Raw genomic sequence first — 17,383 nt, 5'->3', positions numbered from 1 at the left:
CTGGTGTGACATCGCTCCTGCCTGAGTCTGAAACCGGCAGCGGCGTCTGAGGGTTCGGGGCGCAACCAGGAAGCTGCCACCACCGATAACACAGAAAACGTATGCGTCTCAAAGCGGGAGCACGCTCTTACTGGTAGAATTTTGGTTACGGGACGGGAGACCGGCTCCGGTTGGGCACTGGTGTCGGCGCTGGGACCCAAGTGCGGCGTGTGGCCCTCCACACCCTGACTCCTGGACATGGCGCGGCTCTGTGCTCTCAAGATCCTGCTGCTCTGGGCCGCAATCATCGGTTTGAGCAAATGTAAGTAACAACCTTAGCAGACTGAGCTTCCTTACGTTTCCTTTGGTGTCATGTGAATTTCTAAAAAGATGTTAGAGTTAAAGGTCTTTTTTTAAACAATCTGTAAATCAGAAAAAAATGAAGCGATAGTCGGCTGAAGGTGATGAGGTCTGTCATTTGAAAGGTGGTGTGTGATCGGGTTTATGGGAAACTCTTTCTGTGATAGACTCTTGAATCTGTCAACAGCAAAACCTATCAATTAGCTTTTTTTCTTTACTTTTTTTTTGATGAACATCATCAAATGATGAAAATAATCACTTAAAGTAAAAACTGAGAGCGGAAATGCCGTGTGTGCGCTTGTGCTACTTCGCTTTTCAAAAACTTTCCAAACCCAAGAACACAAGGCGCTGTGAGCGCGTACTTGTGATGTGGGAAGTGACAGGTTTGTGAGGGCCTCTGGTAAAAGATTAAACACGTACGCTCAATCAAAGGCTGCTGTTAATAAGTGGAGGCTCTAAAACATGTTGCATTTTACACCAAAGATTTGGGAATTTTTACAATGTTTCAGTTCTGCTTTAATAATTGTTGTACGTCTGTGTGTGTGTGTGTGTGTGTGTGTGTGTGTGTGTGTGTGTGTGTGTGTGTGTGTGTGTGTGTGTGTGTGTGTGTAACGCTGCATGTGTGGGTGAGATGAGAGGCATTTTTGGGGTGTGTCCCTGCAAGCTCTTCTCTGCAACTCTTTTATGTGTGGGTGTTACATAGGATGCGTGTGTGTGTGTGTGTGTGCGTGCGTGCGTGCGTGCATGTGCGTACGCCTCTAGCATCACGCAGACTTGCAAATCAAACATTTTCTGCTATTTTCAGCGTAGTCGCTGAGGTGAAGCCAGACTTTGCTGCTTTAGCTCCGTCGTCCTCAGCTTCAGTCGTGGTCAGTGTTTGTCATTTGTGTGTAAGCTGCACTTTCTCAGATTAGCAGCCAGGTGACTCATCACGCGACCGCATCAACAGACACTTTATTTAGATCTGGCACTTTCAATTGTCTAAAACAATTAAACACAAAGGCACTAATAGTACACAATATGAATATGTCGATAACTCATAACAAACCAAAACATTTATATTCTCACATCGCAGAATTATATTTCAAGAAAACATAATAAATATTTAACATATAAACAATCAAAATAATAATTATATTTATAATAAACCATCCAAACTGACAAACAATACAGTATAAGGCCTCTACAATACCTATGTAAAAATATAATATAAAAGAATTATATATTATACTAATATGGTAAACCATGACTTACATTAGTACGTTAGTTTAGTTGTTGCAGTATTTTTACTTTTAACTACTAAATACACTAACTGTAATTTTTATAGTAGTTAGAGTATTGTTAACAGATATGACTATTAAAAGTTAGGAATACAGTGAATACTGTTTGTTCTTGTATGTTACTTTTATCGTAAATTAAGTCTCTTGAATCTAAATGATCTTTTTAAAAAGACCGGGGCAGAATGTGTAGAAGTAGAGAAACATGGCTGACATGCGCCCACGAGGACCATGATGTTAATGTACAGCAGACCAGAACACACTAGTGTTTCAGTCTCATGTGGGATCAGAATAAAGCTTGGTGCACGTCTGCCCTAAAGGCCGAGGGCCCCGCTGACGGGAGCCTCTCCTGCTTTTCTGGATTAGTCCGTGGAGCCGTCTGATCCGAGCGGCGGCCACTTCCGCGTTCCGTTCGGAGCCGTCCCCACTTCCTGACAGAGCGGAGCGGAGGAGCCGGGGCCGAGCGAGTGAGGAGGAGCTCGAGCAAATGGCCTGAGACTTAAGAAAAGGGGAAGCGCGGGGCCTGAAATGAAGAAGTGAGGTCAGAGATGTGCTGCACGATTAAAGGGGGGGGGGGGGGGGGCGCTCTGCGGTGAATGCAAAGCATGGAACGAGGAAGAGGCTGAAAAAAACTGATAAAAAGCGGAAACTCACACGGCAGAGACAGATCCCAGCACGGCCTCAGCCTTTTCCTAAAGGCCAGAGCGGGTGATGGGGTCAGGGCTCGGATGCTTGGACCTGCTTCTGTGGTCGCCTCCCTCCTCTCTTACTGTAGCTTCTGTCTGTCTCACACGGGCCAGAAGCTGATGTAACACCAGCCTTCACACCTCCATTTCACACTCGGCCCTGAAGACACAGAGGCAGAGAAGACTTAGGCCCTCGCTGTTCGACCATGAGGACAAACTGAAGGCTTCAAGTGTTTCTCTTATTTTGAGGCAGTGGTTGATTGAGGCTGATGCTAATGATCAGTAGTTATGATGCAGCTGTTGCTGTTCTGACACAATTCAGGACACTCGCCGCCACACTAATAGAGGCTGTGCAGAGGTTGTGTGAAGTGATGAAATGTCAGTGCAGAGACGTGCACCTCTGCTCAGCACGGTGACGAGCGAGCGAGCGGGCGAGAGAGCGAGAGAGCGCCAAACCACATCCTGGCACTGTTTGTCGGGCTACTGGCGACACAATAGAACACAAGCTATTGTGCTTGTGTTCTAGTGTGATGGCGCTCACTTATAGGATGCACAGCAGTGCCGAGGGTGGCGTTATTATACTGGATGCAACTTTGGTGAGTAACTATAAACGTCCACGTGTGACCCGCGCTTCGGTGCGAACCAGGGCTCCAACCAAACTGAAACCGGCTTCGAGCGCCGGGCGGTTCTGGGTTTTAGTGCAGGGCAGGAAACAGCGGTTTGCCTTCAGAAATAGCAAGTGCCTCTGTCATGTCGCCGTGGCAACCGGGCTGCACAGCGCTGCCTCATGCGGATGTGACTGACTGAAAATGGTGGCTTCACTCGTTTTGCCCTGATAATTAGTAATTATTGATAATAATTGATAACACTTCACACAATGAACTGTTGGACCAACATCTATTAAAGAGAAAACAGTTGATGACGCATTTTGTTTCTCTTTTTCTGTATTTCCAGGTAACAACACTTTGACAGGTGAGTAATAATTCACACATCTCATCACCATTTTCCTCTCACGAAGATTAAAGTGTTTAATTCCATTTGCATGATGCTATAATCACTGACGGCTCTACTGCCTAACAGCTTTGCCTCCAGTCCTGGAGACAGAGCAGCAGCTACAGTAGAGCTGCTTCTGAGGCCTAAGTCTGTCATAGAAACGTCCTCACGCTGTTCTTTCCCTTGGAATCCAGGCGAAAGCAACTCACCCGCACTCACCACCACTCCTCTGGTGTCACTAACCCATGCACCAGCAATCACCAACACAACAGCCTCCCACAATCCTCCAGTCCTCTCAACACCTCTCAGCTCCAGCTCCGATCAGACAGATAATGTAACCAGTACCGGTAATGCTCCCGCCTCGCTTCACGCTTGTTTTAGCCACGATAGCAGCTCACTGGGTGTGATCAGGTCATATTATATGTTTGGTGCTGGTCGACTTGAGCTGAGCTCCAGTGCGACCGCTGGTGCTTGAAGCATTTCTGTGATGATGACCTTCAGCTTGCTCTTCATCTTGCAGCCACTCCTACACTCACCTCACCTGAGGTCTCACCTGCAAGCAATACCTCCACCACCTCTCAACCAGCCGCCACTCCTACTACACGCACCTCACCTGGGGTCTCACCTGCAAACAAAACCTCCAACACCTCCAAACCACTCGCCCCTCCTGCACCCACCTCAAATGAGGTCTCACCTGCAAGCAATACCTCCACCACCTCTCAACCAACCACCACTCACAACCAAACCACCACCACAGGTTGGAATGTCATCGTCCGTTGAGTAGGATGTTGTGCATGTGTAGTTTGTGCAGGAGTCACCCTCCATTAGCTCTGGTTGAAGCTTTGTCCTGATCGTCCTGCTTTTAGACTGTCAGTGTGTTGGTAGGTAGGCGTTTTGAGCTAGGTTAGCGAAACGTTGAGCTTCATGCTAAGCGTGAGCCTCGTGTCAGGTAAGGCTGCTGCCGGTGACGTCCTGTCACGTGAAGGCGATGTTTAACGCGGTTTCCGTCTTACAGCTCCTCCTCCTGCAAACATCTCTCCTACAAACGCTCCAACCAGCAACACAAGCCTCTCTCATCCAAGCACCACTCAAACCCAAAGCACAGCTCCAAGCACGCAGCCCAACACCACAGTGACCTCTGCCACCAAAGGTTGGGATGATCTCGCCTGCCACAGTATATGCGGTTATCTGATATTCATGGTAGCCTCCAGTAGCGTCAGCGCTGCTGAGGGTGCACGGAGCTACAGTTTCTGATTGTAATCTGATTTAATGTGTTGGACGCCGTCTAATCATATTTTAATGTTTTGTTTCTCTTCTTCCACTGCTTCCTGTAGCTACGGCTGTTAATTGTGAGTATCAAATGGAAACGATGTGTCTCACAATCAGACACGAGTCAATGTCTTTCTCTGTTACATACTGTATAGTTATTTAATCTATTTTTACAGTTAAAATATTTTTATTACAGGATCAGTGTTTCTTATTTTAAATGTTACCATTTTCTTTATATTATTGTGACTGAGTCTGTTGATTTTCTGTGCAGGTTCTTACACGGTTACACTGTCCCTGTCTGGCCTCAAGTTTGACATGAGCAACAATGTTAATGGGACCTTCAGCTTACATCTCTCTGAAGAAGGAACAACGACCACAGTAAAGCACGAACTGGACAATCAAACCACATCATTTGAAATCAAGCACCTGAAGCCCTGTACTGAATATGAGCATACTGTGACATTTAGGACCCTTGGTCCTGTTAGTGAAGTAAAATGTAATCTTACTTCAGCAGACCACAAAACCAGGACAAACAGCTTGCGTGAGTAAATAAAATGGATATTGTTTTAATACATATTAATTTCTCAAAGTTTCTTACATTTGTTCATTACTTGTGTATTTCAGGTAAAATGGAAATTAATGCAGAAAACTGCAAACCTGGGTTTATTTGTTACGATAGTAACTGGAACATCACCTCGTTACTATCAACACCAAACAGTGTTCGAGTTGAGCAATGCAGCAGTGACAATAGAACAGCCTGTGTCAGACTTGATAAAACAGATGTTTGTACAAATTTTACATCAGAGTTCATATCAAAAAAGTGTAACAGCAGTTTTACGGTCACCAGTACAATCACCATTGGTATGTATGAACACATTAGTCTTTAATTTGAATGTGTTCCGGACATCAGTTAATCCTTTTTATGTGTTACATTCCCACAGATTACCTGGATCCAAAAAGCATAACTTTCATTCGTCCCACCAAACTTCCTGCAGAAATAAAACCGGACTTACCAAACTGTGGTCATCTCAAGTCTGTGTACACCTGTTCAGGTGAGCGAAAACAGACTATTTTTGAACATGTTTAATTTTTTTTCACTCTACAGTCAATGCTCTGACATAATTAGGAAACCCCAGTGGTGTAATAAATGTTTTTCCCTTTTTTGTCTCCTCAGAACAAAATCTCACTGAACGTAAGAAATTGACAGACTTGGAGCCATTCACAGACTACACCTGCACTGGTCAACTGAAGGATGACAACAAGACCCTAAACACAACTGATATCAAATTCAGAATTGACTGTGGTATGTTCATATTCACTTCACCTCAGTCGATGAAAGCTGGTGTCCTTTCATACTACAGAGTGAAGAGATCTGCACTGTTTAATAGTGTGGCGTTACACATGTCTGATGTTCCAACAGATCTCATAATAACCCCGAAGAACACCACTACCAATACCTCCATTTATCTGAACTGGACCACAACAAGCCAGAACTGTCCAAATAACATCTACCTGCAAAATCTAATGTATCACTGTAACTGTCAACCTAAAAATGAACGAAACCATCAAGACAGTAAGTAAAATGATTTAACAGCTGTCTAGTTATTTTATTCTTTATGTTTAAAGATGTTGTAGCTTCTCTAGTGAGCTACTGCTCAGCTTTAGTTAGTTTCACTGTGGGTTCTGTAGCTTCCTCCCACAGTCCAGTAACATACAGTAAGTGAGTTCACTGGTGACGCTAACGCTCTGCCCATGTTCTGCATCATGTCCTGCCTCACACATCTGCTGATTCATTTTGGACGGATATTTTTTTTTTAAATCTAACTTATTAGTTCTGCACATATTTCAGTAGTTTATGTTACTGTTTATGTCCCATGTAAACAAATTGCTGATTGTTCTGATTCTAAAGTGACCGGTGTGAGTGTAACTGTGAGTGGTTGTTTGTCTCTAACTGTCCCTGAATGTCAGATTCAGTCATATGATATGATTTACCACCAGTGAATGGAACAATATTAACTGGTTCACTTCATTTCTTGTGATTTAATTAACAACAATCTGTCGCTGTATAGTCACACATTTATTTTCTGTTGTTTGTAGCAAAATTAATCTAATGCACGAATTAATTACAGATTGGAAAACAGGAAAAACATGTTCTTTTGAGGGTTTACAACCATTCACTGAATACACCTGTGAAATCCAACCAAATTACAACAAGCAAAAGGTTTCCAAAATAAAAACCTTTGATGTGAAAACTGATGTTGGCGGTAAGTGTTAAAGTATTTATTTATTTTTACTATACTTATTGCATATCATTGTCAGACATGACACAGATTTGTTAGACCTCCTTGATTAAAGCATCAGCTAATGACTCTGCTCTTCATTTGAAACACATTCCTACAAACATGTCTTGTTCTATTACTTACCTGTTTGTAACATAACTGTATGTCTTCATTTTGCACAGTCCCACAAGATATTGGTTCTGTGAAGACAAGTGTTCATGGTCAAAATACCATTCAAGTCAAATGTGATTATAAAGATAACGACTTTAATGGACCTAAACCCAACAAACCTTATAATGCAACGCTTTATTACAAAGATGGCAGCAAAGTACTACAGGAGTCAAGTAAAATTTGTCATTTTGAATTTAAGGATCTGAGCTACTCCACAAGTTACACAGTGAAGGTTTGTCTCTTCCTATTGGTTACTCAGAATATTTCTTCTTTTTGTTATTCTTATTATCAGATTTCTTCTAACTAATGAAGGCGTTTTCTGTTTTCTAGGTGGTTGCTTTTAATGTACGTTTTCACAGCAATCCTGTCATAAACAACATCGACACTAAGTGTATGTGCTGTTTAAACTCTTCCCATAAATCGTCTCACATTTTGTTGACTGTCCACATTCATTTCTATCCTTTCATCGTTTGATTTGAGTTCTAGTTTCTGACACTCTTTTCTCATATACATCGTTGTAACAGACAACGACAAAGCTGTGATTGGTGTTCTCGTCTTCCTCATCATCTGCACGTCTGTGGCTCTGCTCCTTGTCCTCTACAAGATCTACATCCTGAGGAGCAAAACCTCCAAGTAAGCGTTCAGTTTCAGGCCTCAGTCCTGTTCAGTGATATTTGATTTCAGACATCATTAGTGTTGTTAGTTCTAATGATTCTGAATTCCTTGTTTTTTCCTCTTTTCACAGTGAGAGAGATGATTACCTTTTGCCAATTTTATCAGGAAGTGAGTGCGTTTTCTTTGTTCCCCAGTTTCAGTCACATTTGTGTAGCGTCTTTTTTTATCCACGGCCTGTTGTAAATAAAAGCAGGGAGGTTTTTTTATTATGTGGCTGAGTGTCGGGTTAGAATCTGCAGGATTTTCCCCTGTTCTTGACACTGACTCCCTGCCGCTGCAGATGATGAAGACAACCTGCTGTCCATTGAGCCCATCGCTGCTGAGGTCATGCTGGAGACCTACAAGCGGAAGATCGCTGATGAGGGCAGACTTTTCCTGGCTGAGTTTCAGGTAAATGTACTTCCACTACGTACAAACATCATTTCTAGTCGTGACCACATTGATGACTTGCTGTTGGGGGGATTCTATCATACTGAGTTGATTATGAATAACTTTAGTTGTTTCTGTTTTCAGAGCATTCCCAGAATTTTCTCAAGGCACACGGTAAAAGAGGCCAAAAAGACCTGCAACGGCCCCAAGAACCGCTACGTGGACATCCTGCCATGTGAGTAGCCTCTGTCCAGCAGCGCCAGGCTTTTAAACCGCTCCACTGAGCAGATGAGGACCAACGCGCTGCGGCTGTGAAGCCTCTGAAGCTCCTGTAATGTTGCTTCTTTATTTCTGTCTTCAATCAGATGATTATAACCGTGTCCATCTGGACACAGGAAATGGAGAAGCAGGATGTGACTACATCAACGCCAGCTTCATTGATGTACACGACTGAAACACTTCACACTGTTTATTTTACAACAATTTAAAACTGTCTATTCACACACATTTATTCACACCTATGACCTGGTTTACTACTGTCATTTACTGTCTTTTATTACAGGGGTACAAAGAGCCCAAGAAGTACATCGCAGCCCAAGGTAACGTTTTATTGCTTCCTACACATGCTCAGTCAGCTCCCGTTATTGCAGGCTAACAGTGTGTGCATGGTGTGGGGAACAGGCCCAAAGGAGGAGACCGTCGGTGACTTCTGGAGGATGATTTGGGAGCAGCAGTCCTCTATTATCGTCATGGTAACCCGCTGCGAGGAGGGAAACAGGGTGAGGATGGCGTGACGTCACATTCAGCTCGTCGTCCGTATCCGTGGCTCACCGCCTCACGCGTTCCCTCTCAGGTCAAGTGTGCTCAGTACTGGCCGAGTCCGGAGCGAGAGACGGAGATTTACGAGGAGTTCATAGTGAAGCTCAGCGCAGAGGACCACTGTCCGGACTACATCATCCGCCACCTCAGCCTGACTAACGTGAGTCTCTCAGAGTTCACCTCCATAGACACTTGATTCCGTGACGAGCATGTGTGACGTCCCCGTCATCTGTGCCACTGCAGAAGAGGGAGAAGAACTCTGAGAGGGAGGTGACCCACATCCAGTTCACCAGCTGGCCCGACCACGGCGTCCCCGGGGAGCCGCACCTCCTGCTGAAGCTCAGGCGCCGCGTCAATGCCTTCAAGAACCTGTTCAGCGGCCCCATCGTCGTCCACTGCAGGTTGGTACAGGCCGAGGCTACAGATGCGCTGTGACTGTGCTGTGACCAATAACACAGCGGTTGATGTGCAGCGCCGGAGTGGGCCGGACGGGCACCTACATCGGCATCGATGCCATGATGGAGGGTCTGGAGGCCGAGGGCAGGGTGGACATCTACGGCTACATAGTCAAACTGCGCAAACAGCGATGCCTCATGGTCCAAGTGGAGGTAAAGCAGAGATTTGGCCTAAGGTGTTAGTAGCTTGGCCTCTACGTGTCCGTTCACCCGGCTCCGCCCTCCGCACGCAGGCCCAGTACATCCTGATTCACCAGGCTCTGCTGGAGCATCACCAGTTTGGAGAGACTGAGATCATTCTGCCGGAGCTCCACAGCTCGCTGAACACGCTCAAACAGAGGAGCTCCAGCAACGAGCCCAACCTCATGGAGGAGGAATTTGATGTAAGCGGTTTGATCACCCAGGAAGGCAATGCATGATGGGAGATCCGTCGCAGTTATTAATATTCCTTATATCTTTGTTTTGCAATTCAGAGAATCCCATCGTACAAAAACTGGAGGACGTGTAACACGGGGCTCACAGAGGACAACCAGAAGCTGAACCGCTGTTCAGATGTCATTCCATGTGAGTCACAGCTCCACGCAGTGTCATCTGAGTGATATGAGCCCCCACACGTCTACCTTGAGTCTCTGTTTGTTTATCACTGTTTTCACCTTTTCACTCTCATTGTGTTAAGTTCTTATCGCACCTCCCTCTCACAGACGACTACAACCGCGTGCTGGTGAAGCTGGAGGAAGCCCGCAGTCAGAACAGCGTCCCGGACGACTATGATGAAGAGGATGAGGAGGAGTCGTCCGATGAGGACGACGAGGACTCCACTAAATACATCAACGCCACCCAGTTAGACGTGCGTCCTGTCTGATCGCGACATCACGAGCGCGTTGGCGTTCCTGAGCAGCGGTTGATCCCTTTGTTTGTGTTTCAGGGCTACTGGGGCCCGCGCGCCCTCATCGCAGCACAGACCCCACTGCCCGGCGCCATGGCAGACTTCTGGATGATGGTTTACCAGAAGAAGACCTCCACCATCGTCATGCTGTCAGACTGCAAGGAGGACGATAAGGTACCGGATCCCAGGCCTTGTGTTCAGCGCGTGTGCAGCGAGTGTTTAACCCGCCTGTTTTCTAGGAGTCCGACTGTGTTTACTGGAGCAAAGACAAGAAGACGTTTGGAGAGATCGAAGTTGAGGTGATGAGCGCCGACGCCTCCCCCGCCTTCGTCAGACGCAGCATGCTGATCCGCCACGTCAAGGTAAGGCCACGAGCCCCCGACCCGTGACCCGTGACCCCTGAGCCGTGACCCCTGAGCCGTGACCCGTGACCCCTGAGCCGTGACCCGTGACCCCTGAGCCGTGACCCCTGAGCCGTGACCCGTGACCCCTGAGCCGTGACCCCTGAGCCGTGACCCCTGAGCCGTGACCCGGCCCAGCCGCTTTAAACCCGCACCGCTTGCGTCCGCAGAGGAAAGAGAGTCGACCGGTGAAGCAGTTCCAGTTCCTGAAGTGGGGGGACGGAGTCGTGCCCGAGAAGCCCCAGGAGCTCACAGACATGGCCCAGAGGATCAGGGAGGGCGGTGGCGGCAAGTCCCAGAGGAACGTGCCCATCGTGGTCCACTGCGAGTAAGTGGAGCTTCAAATCGCTCAAAGCAACAATGAAAGATTTGCACTTGCAACTCGTACTTTCCTTTAATGTAAAATGGAAAAACACCTGAGGTCAGACCGAATCGCACAGTTAATTTGGTAATAAAGAACATTTAAGCTAAATTAAATATTCCTTCTTTATGTAAATTCCTTAATATGGAATCTAATTTATTCATGAAACTGGCAGATGAAAGAAATAAAGTGGTAGCAGGAAACAAAATGACGGTAAACTGAACCTGAACGACTCAGTGGAAGAAAAAGATAGTAGTAAAGTCCTGTTCGTTCTCAGCGACGGCTCCACCCGTTCGGGCGTCTTCTGTGCTCTGTGGAACCTGCTGGACAGCGCCGAGACCGAGAAGCTGGTGGACGTTTTCCAGGTTTCCAAAACCTTGCGCAAGGAGAGAAAGGCCATGATCTCTAGTCTGGTGAGAAAACGAGCCTTTGAGCGCTGCACCGCCCGCTCAGCGGCGCCTCTGTGTCTACAGTCAGTGTTTCTGCTCTGCTCCAACAGGAACAGTACCAGTTCTTGTATGAGGCCCTCGAGGGGGTCTTTCCTGTGCAGAATGGGGAAGTGAAAGCGGCACAGGCTCCCACGGCCGACTCTGTCCAGATTGTCAATGAAACCCACGCAGCGGAGCAGCCGGCGCAGGCGACCGGCACTACCGGCGACGAGCAGCAGGTGGCGGCAGAGAGCACCCCGCTGGTGTCAGCGGAGCCGAAGGACAGTGAAAAAGAAGCGCCCACAGAGACTACGCCCCTGGAGGACGACACCACTGTCCCACCTTCACCTTAAAGGTCTGAGAGGAGGTCTGCATTTATTCTGAGTACAAGCGCTTTTAGCTAAACGCTTCCTTTTATTTCTTTACGAATGTATAAACATTGTACAAAACAAAGTGTTTTTAAGTGGAGTACAGTTAAAATTTGATTAAAAAATGTTTAATGTGTTTTTTTCCAAAAATATAGTTTTACAGATAAGTTATAAATATTTTAGTACTTTGTTTAAGAAATGGAAATATAATTTGCTGTTGTCAAACTCGGAAATCAGTAATAACTGTATAATAACAGGTACATTCAAATATACACAGTTGATGTGTTTTATGTTTCACTATTAGTTTATATTAACATCAAGATGTTTTTTTTAATGCTATTATCTATGTTTATCAACCTGAATTTTGTTTTGTTATTTCATCATCATGTTAGTTAAAATGAAACTTTCATACAAACACTGTACTTACAGTTCTAACCATTCTAAAGGTTTTATTTCCATGTTGTCATTTTGTGTGACTTGTGTCATTTGTGTTTAAAGCTCTTGGAACCTGTTCAATCAATCAACCTCTGACTGGTTAACTGAGGGAACAGGTTGTCATCACTCTGTGACACAAGCAACCAAATACAGTTCAAACCTTTCCAAACACAGTGAAAAGAAACAAACAAACTGTAAGAAATGCACTGAACACTGTTACTGTAATCGTTTTAAAAGGCAAAACCAAACAAATGTAAGACACACGACATGTGAAGTGGAGCTTCCTCCGGTTCAAGACGCTCATCAGCAAACGATCGGTTCCTGTTCCTGTTCTGAGCTGCATCCTTCCTTCTACGTTTTCTCCTTATCTCTAAAAAAGTACTATGTAAGAAGCTTCTTCTATATATAAAAACATCAAACAATACTGTGGGACAGTGACAGTTTGACTGGTAGCATATGAATCAAAACTGTTAATCTGTTAATGCTACAATAGATGAAAGCTTCTCTTTCAGTGCACTTAAGCTCAGTTTTGAGGTGAAATCAGTGATTGTGCTTAAAAGCTGCATCCGGAAGAAACGCATCCTTGAAATGTGCTTTCCGACGCTGCAGTCACTTCTTTGTCCACAGCTTAGGACCGCCTGCCCTTGTAAACGTCTGACGCATAATGTGCTCGTTCACTTCTATGAGTCGATGTAGATCAAAAAGGCCCAGAAAGTAAATTTGTCATTTGCTGCTTTAAAACTCACGTCTACTGCAGGTGAGGCTTGGACTTCGACAGACTGGTCAAACTGGGACCTTCCACCGGCCGTCCACTCCACCCGCACCCCTAACGATGCGTTACTGTGTCCGTCGTTCGCTCCACCCGCATCCTCACGGCCACATCATCGCTGCTGCCGACGGCGAGCAGCTCGTTGCTCTCAGCTCCAGTAACTGGACTCGAGCCCGTCCCACCCTGCGCTGCGCTGCGTCCCGGCTCCGGCTCCAGCGGCTCCAGCTTTGTAGCATCCCCTGGAAGCTTGAGCTCCGGTCCCTTCTCCAACCCCGTGCTCAGGTTTGCCTGGCGGTTTCGGGCCGGGCCTGGGCGGGCTCCGGCGCGGCCCTGGCGCCGTCCGTCAGGGCTTTGGCCGTCTCTGGGCGCGTCCTGGACTCTTGCTTGGGCGCCGGAGGGCTGGTGGGCTCCCAGAGGAAGAACTCGTGCAGGAGTGTGTTCACAGCGTCGGGACACTCCATCATGATCATGTGACTGCCGTCCTCCAGGACCTTCAGGAAAGCCATGAGGAGGATCTGCCCGCAGATTAAAGGAAATAAAGCACAACAGACAATGATTCCAACAACATGGCTCTGATTGCGTCTGCAGCGGTCCCTCACCTCCGCCATGCGCTGGTCCTCCTCCACAGGGACGAACTTGTCGTGCAGGCCGTGTATGAGCAGCGTGGGCACCGTGAGCTCGGCGTGGTACACCTCGTCCCCCTCGGGCCAGTACTGGCCGCTCATCATGGCCCGCAGCACGAACGACGACACGTTGAAGGCGTTGTTCTCCCTCAGCAGCTGCTTCTCCCGGGCCCCCTGCCGAGCGAAGCCGGCCCTGCGCGAGACGGGGGCGAGGAGACTCATGACGGCGTGTAAACAGGCAGATGCGCAGGCTCAGATCGACAACGGGAAGCGAGTGCCTCCGCTCACTTCAGGAAGCTCCAGGCCAGCAGCGGGGAGAGGCAGTGCAGCACGCAGGTGGGCAGGTTGAAGATGGAGCAGATGCTGGGCTCCAGGGCCGTGGGACCACCTCCGTTGATCATCACCATCTTGTGGATCTGCTCCGGGTACTCGTGTGCCAGGAAGGTACAGAACGACACCCTGGGGACGAAGGAGGCAGAAGGTGACGACGCAGTTTGCCCCGTGGCCGGGCGCTAACGTCGCCGATGATGTCGTTCACCCGTATGAGTGTCCGATGAGGATGTTCCTCCTGCGGGCGTATCTCTTGAACACCAGCCGCATGTCCTCGGCCAGGGCGTAGAAGGTGTACGCGGCGGAGATCTGCGGCGCCGAGCTGGCGCCGTGACCCGCCAGGTCCGGGGCGATGACCTCGTAGCCCAGGCGGGAGAAGAAGTCCAGCTGGCTGCCCCAGATGTCCAGCGAGCCCCCGACGCCGTGGATGAAGAACAGAGCCACGTCGGCGTGCGTGCCTTTACAGGCCGATATCCTGCGCTCGCAGTCGATCACCACCGTGCGTTTGGGCCTCCGCCGGCGCCTCCTGGGCTGCTGGGCCTGTTCTGCGTGTCCTGCAGCGGGCGCCTCCCCCCCGTTGGCGGGGTCCGGCCCGGCCTCGGGGCCGGCGGCGGCCGGCGGGGCGTCGCCGCAGTCCTTGAGCTCCACCTCCACGCTGCTGCGGGGTTCCGGGTCGCCGTTCTGGCAGTGCTTGAGCTCGGCGCCGGCCCGCTCGCCCAGGTTCTCGATGAACAGCTGCCCGCTGCGGTACACCCTGATCTTGCGCTTGCAGCTGACGGTGCCCCCCTGCCCCGTGGGCTCCTCCACCGCCGACCGCTCGGGGACGATGTGTCGCACGCGCAGGACGCGGCCGGGCTTCACCTCCACCAGCTCGTAGCCATCGGCGGCCTCGGAGGTTTCTACAGGAACCACGATGTTGGTGGGCTTTGAGGCGAGGCAGCAGAAGAGGCCTTCCATGAAACTGGTCAGCATGGCTGCAAAGGAAGCGTCCATGTAAACACACACACATCAGCACGGACCTGTGTATAACAATAAATAAAGACATTTTGCTTTAAAATGAGTATGTACTGAAGCACCTGTGAAGCCCAGAGGAACAGGTCAGAGGTAAATAACGTCTCATGCTTTCACTGTCTGGCGTCTGATTACAACCTAAACCCTGGCGACGCTCAGTCAGACGCAGCTGAGCAGCAGCTTCCCTCTGTTCGGCCTTTGCAGGTATTAATAGAGCGGGACAGTAAATAGCTCCGTGAGGTAAAGCTCTGCAGCACGTGACCGCGCGGCAGCAGCCGCGGCCTGTCACTCGACTGTAGCGGCACGGATCCGGGGCTTTTACAGGTGTTAGGATCACAGCTGGATCAGCACCTGGCGACGGGAGAACGGACCCACGGGTTCTGAAGCCTGTCTGCTGTTCTGCTGCTGCCGTTTAGCAGCGAGGGGATTAAAGCCAGTCAGACTGTCTGTCTGTCTGTCTGTCTGTCTGTCTGTCTGTCTGTCTGTCTGTCTGTCTGTCTGTCTGTCTGTCTGTCTGTCCCAGCGAAAGCGTGACATCAGCCACACTTTACTCTGTGTGATGTGGCTTCATTAAAAAACATTTAGCATTGTAAGGTGTAATTGTTCAACTGTCAACTATTCCTCTCTTGGTCTCTAAAGGTCGTTGACGTCCTCAAACTGAGGAGGGAAAGAAAAGTTCTTCCCTTCACTTTCCTTTCAGATTTCAGGGTGTAAACTGATGATCCCAACAAAAAACTAAACAAGATAAAAGGTAAGAAAACCCTTAAATAGTCCCACAGTGGGGAAATTACTTGGGAAATGGAGAGATGAGTCGTTTTATTTACAGTACAGCGCGTCCCCCTCCCTGATATTGACCATGTACACAGCATATGCTTCACTGGGATCATCCCTGTGTGTGTGTGTGTGGTTCCTGGGGCCAGGTTAGTGGCTCCACGAGGCTCTTATGTAACGCCTCATGCAGGTTGGACACAGTCACAGTGGGAACAACGCCCGGAAAGGAGCGGACACAGGCGAAGAGCTTAGCGCCAACCACGCTACTGTGGGTTCAACCCTGATGTAGCTGTGTGTTTACCTGTCACACCGATAAAGAAGCAGCTGTACCTTTAGGTCATAGAAACCATCACTGTCATATTTGAAACGGAAAAACTTGATTTGTAATAAATATGCAACCAGTGTTTCTGTGTATGATGGAACTGGAACACCTTAATAACATGGGAGACATTTGAGAGGTTCTGTTCAAAATAAAATAGGCTATTAAAACGGTCCTTTTATCAAAATACCAAAAGTTTACACTCCATTTTCTTTGTTTTTCCAAAGTGTTCCAGCAGCTCTCCAACGGCAGCCTTGCTGTTGTGTGCAATAAAACGCCTTTCACCAGGTACTGAGTGACCCTCAGGGCCCCATCTATTCATTAACCACAATAAAAACGGCTTGAATGGGACACACAGTGTCGTGTAATGCAGAAAAGTACCTGCATAACTGTTTTTAGTTGAGACTGTTGCTAAGTAATATTTTAAATAATGTTTCTCCAGATACAGTCAACAATGAACGGTCTGCGATGGTCGACAGCAACGCAGTTCATTCAGCGCCCCGACGTTAAGCTCCTTCACGTTTATAGACTTTACTATTATAAACAAAACAACACAAAAGACACAATAGCGTGAATAAAGCAGAATGCCCACCTTTGTCCCACAGCGGCCGTGTGATATGATCAGGTTGATGTGGTTTTCCTATGAAGCATGGAGGACGTAAGAGCGCTGTAATCTGTTGCAGTCAATCCAATAATCTAATTTATGTGTTGTCCCGCAGGTTGCCTCCGCGTGGCGGTCAGCACCGCCGACACCGTGTCTGTGTGTAAGACGTAGGTCCACATGATGTCTCCGGCTCCAGTTCGGCTCCACGTCGCGATATCGATGACGCTCCGGGTGTTTTCATTCACCAGTTCATCATCCACTATGCAGTAACCTGGTTTCAGTCTGAAGAGCTGCCCCCTGCTGCCGCGAGCCGCGAGACAACGAGCGCACCGAAAAACAACCTGTGCGCACGAGCCTGCGCAACGCAACGGTACCAGCTCAATTTATTATAATAATAATAATAAAAAGTCAGATTCACGAGATGTCTCTATAAACCTTCTTATCTACTTCAAAAGATGCTTCCAAAGTGGCGGTGACTAAAATATACTGACAAATGAATTGATATATGTTTTAAACAAATAAAGCTTAAATTCCTTTAAAAAAAAGTTTGTCCATTCGTCACCATTACATTCTAAAGCCTTATAAAGAGCTGGTGCCGTTGCCATGGTTGTTGTTGCTAGGTAACTATGCCTTAAGGGATGAAGGACGCAGGTGCTAGTGAGGTGAGAAAAGACCACATTCGAGACCCAGTAAACCCACTGAGCCATTTACTGAGCTCCTCCTGCACCTGTAAACAATGAAGGTC

At 47.8% G+C, this 17,383-nt stretch overlaps 2 protein-coding genes across 5 annotated transcripts; one reads left to right on the top strand and one right to left on the bottom strand.

Annotated features, from left to right (window-relative positions):
- Nucleotides 1–4: 4 nt before the first annotated feature.
- ptprc (protein tyrosine phosphatase receptor type C) lies at nucleotides 5–12,635 on the top strand. Of its 3 annotated transcripts, XM_029145557.3 has the most exons (32): nucleotides 5–301; nucleotides 3,257–3,274; nucleotides 3,490–3,642; nucleotides 3,816–4,052; nucleotides 4,311–4,445; nucleotides 4,630–4,644; nucleotides 4,836–5,105; nucleotides 5,189–5,425; nucleotides 5,506–5,616; nucleotides 5,739–5,867; nucleotides 5,985–6,137; nucleotides 6,694–6,828; nucleotides 7,026–7,246; nucleotides 7,345–7,405; nucleotides 7,539–7,647; nucleotides 7,760–7,797; nucleotides 7,970–8,079; nucleotides 8,203–8,293; nucleotides 8,424–8,500; nucleotides 8,621–8,657; nucleotides 8,740–8,837; nucleotides 8,912–9,037; nucleotides 9,121–9,278; nucleotides 9,350–9,485; nucleotides 9,566–9,715; nucleotides 9,806–9,896; nucleotides 10,034–10,179; nucleotides 10,258–10,392; nucleotides 10,458–10,580; nucleotides 10,790–10,947; nucleotides 11,258–11,393; nucleotides 11,480–12,635. In XM_029145557.3, exons 1-32 carry the CDS (start codon nucleotides 238–240, stop codon nucleotides 11,759–11,761), a joined length of 4,140 nt encoding a protein of 1,379 aa, XP_029001390.1. In that variant the 5' UTR covers nucleotides 5–237; the 3' UTR covers nucleotides 11,762–12,635. The 3 variants fall into 3 exon arrangements, with proteins under 3 accessions (XP_029001390.1, XP_029001392.1, XP_029001393.1); XM_029145559.3 differs by lacking the exons at nucleotides 3,490–3,642; nucleotides 3,816–4,052; XM_029145560.3 differs by lacking the exons at nucleotides 3,490–3,642; nucleotides 3,816–4,052; nucleotides 4,311–4,445.
- On the bottom strand, nucleotides 12,200–17,220 carry abhd8b (abhydrolase domain containing 8b). Of its 2 annotated transcripts, XM_029145561.3 has the most exons (5): nucleotides 16,627–17,200; nucleotides 14,142–14,907; nucleotides 13,892–14,062; nucleotides 13,580–13,796; nucleotides 12,200–13,495 (listed from the first exon to the last, which is right to left on the bottom strand). In XM_029145561.3, exons 2-5 carry the CDS (start codon nucleotides 14,903–14,905, stop codon nucleotides 13,259–13,261), a joined length of 1,389 nt encoding a protein of 462 aa, XP_029001394.1. In that variant the 5' UTR covers nucleotides 14,906–14,907; nucleotides 16,627–17,200; the 3' UTR covers nucleotides 12,200–13,258. The 2 variants fall into 2 exon arrangements, with proteins under 2 accessions (XP_029001394.1, XP_040926390.1); XM_041070456.2 differs by having other exon boundaries at nucleotides 12,200–13,796; nucleotides 16,627–17,220.
- Nucleotides 17,221–17,383: the final 163 nt, after the last annotated feature.

The sequence above is a fragment of the Betta splendens genome, chromosome 4, assembly GCF_900634795.4.
Source record: "Betta splendens chromosome 4, fBetSpl5.4, whole genome shotgun sequence".
NCBI lineage: Eukaryota > Metazoa > Chordata > Actinopteri > Anabantiformes > Osphronemidae > Betta > Betta splendens.
This window is presented reverse-complemented; position numbering and strand designations above follow the sequence as displayed.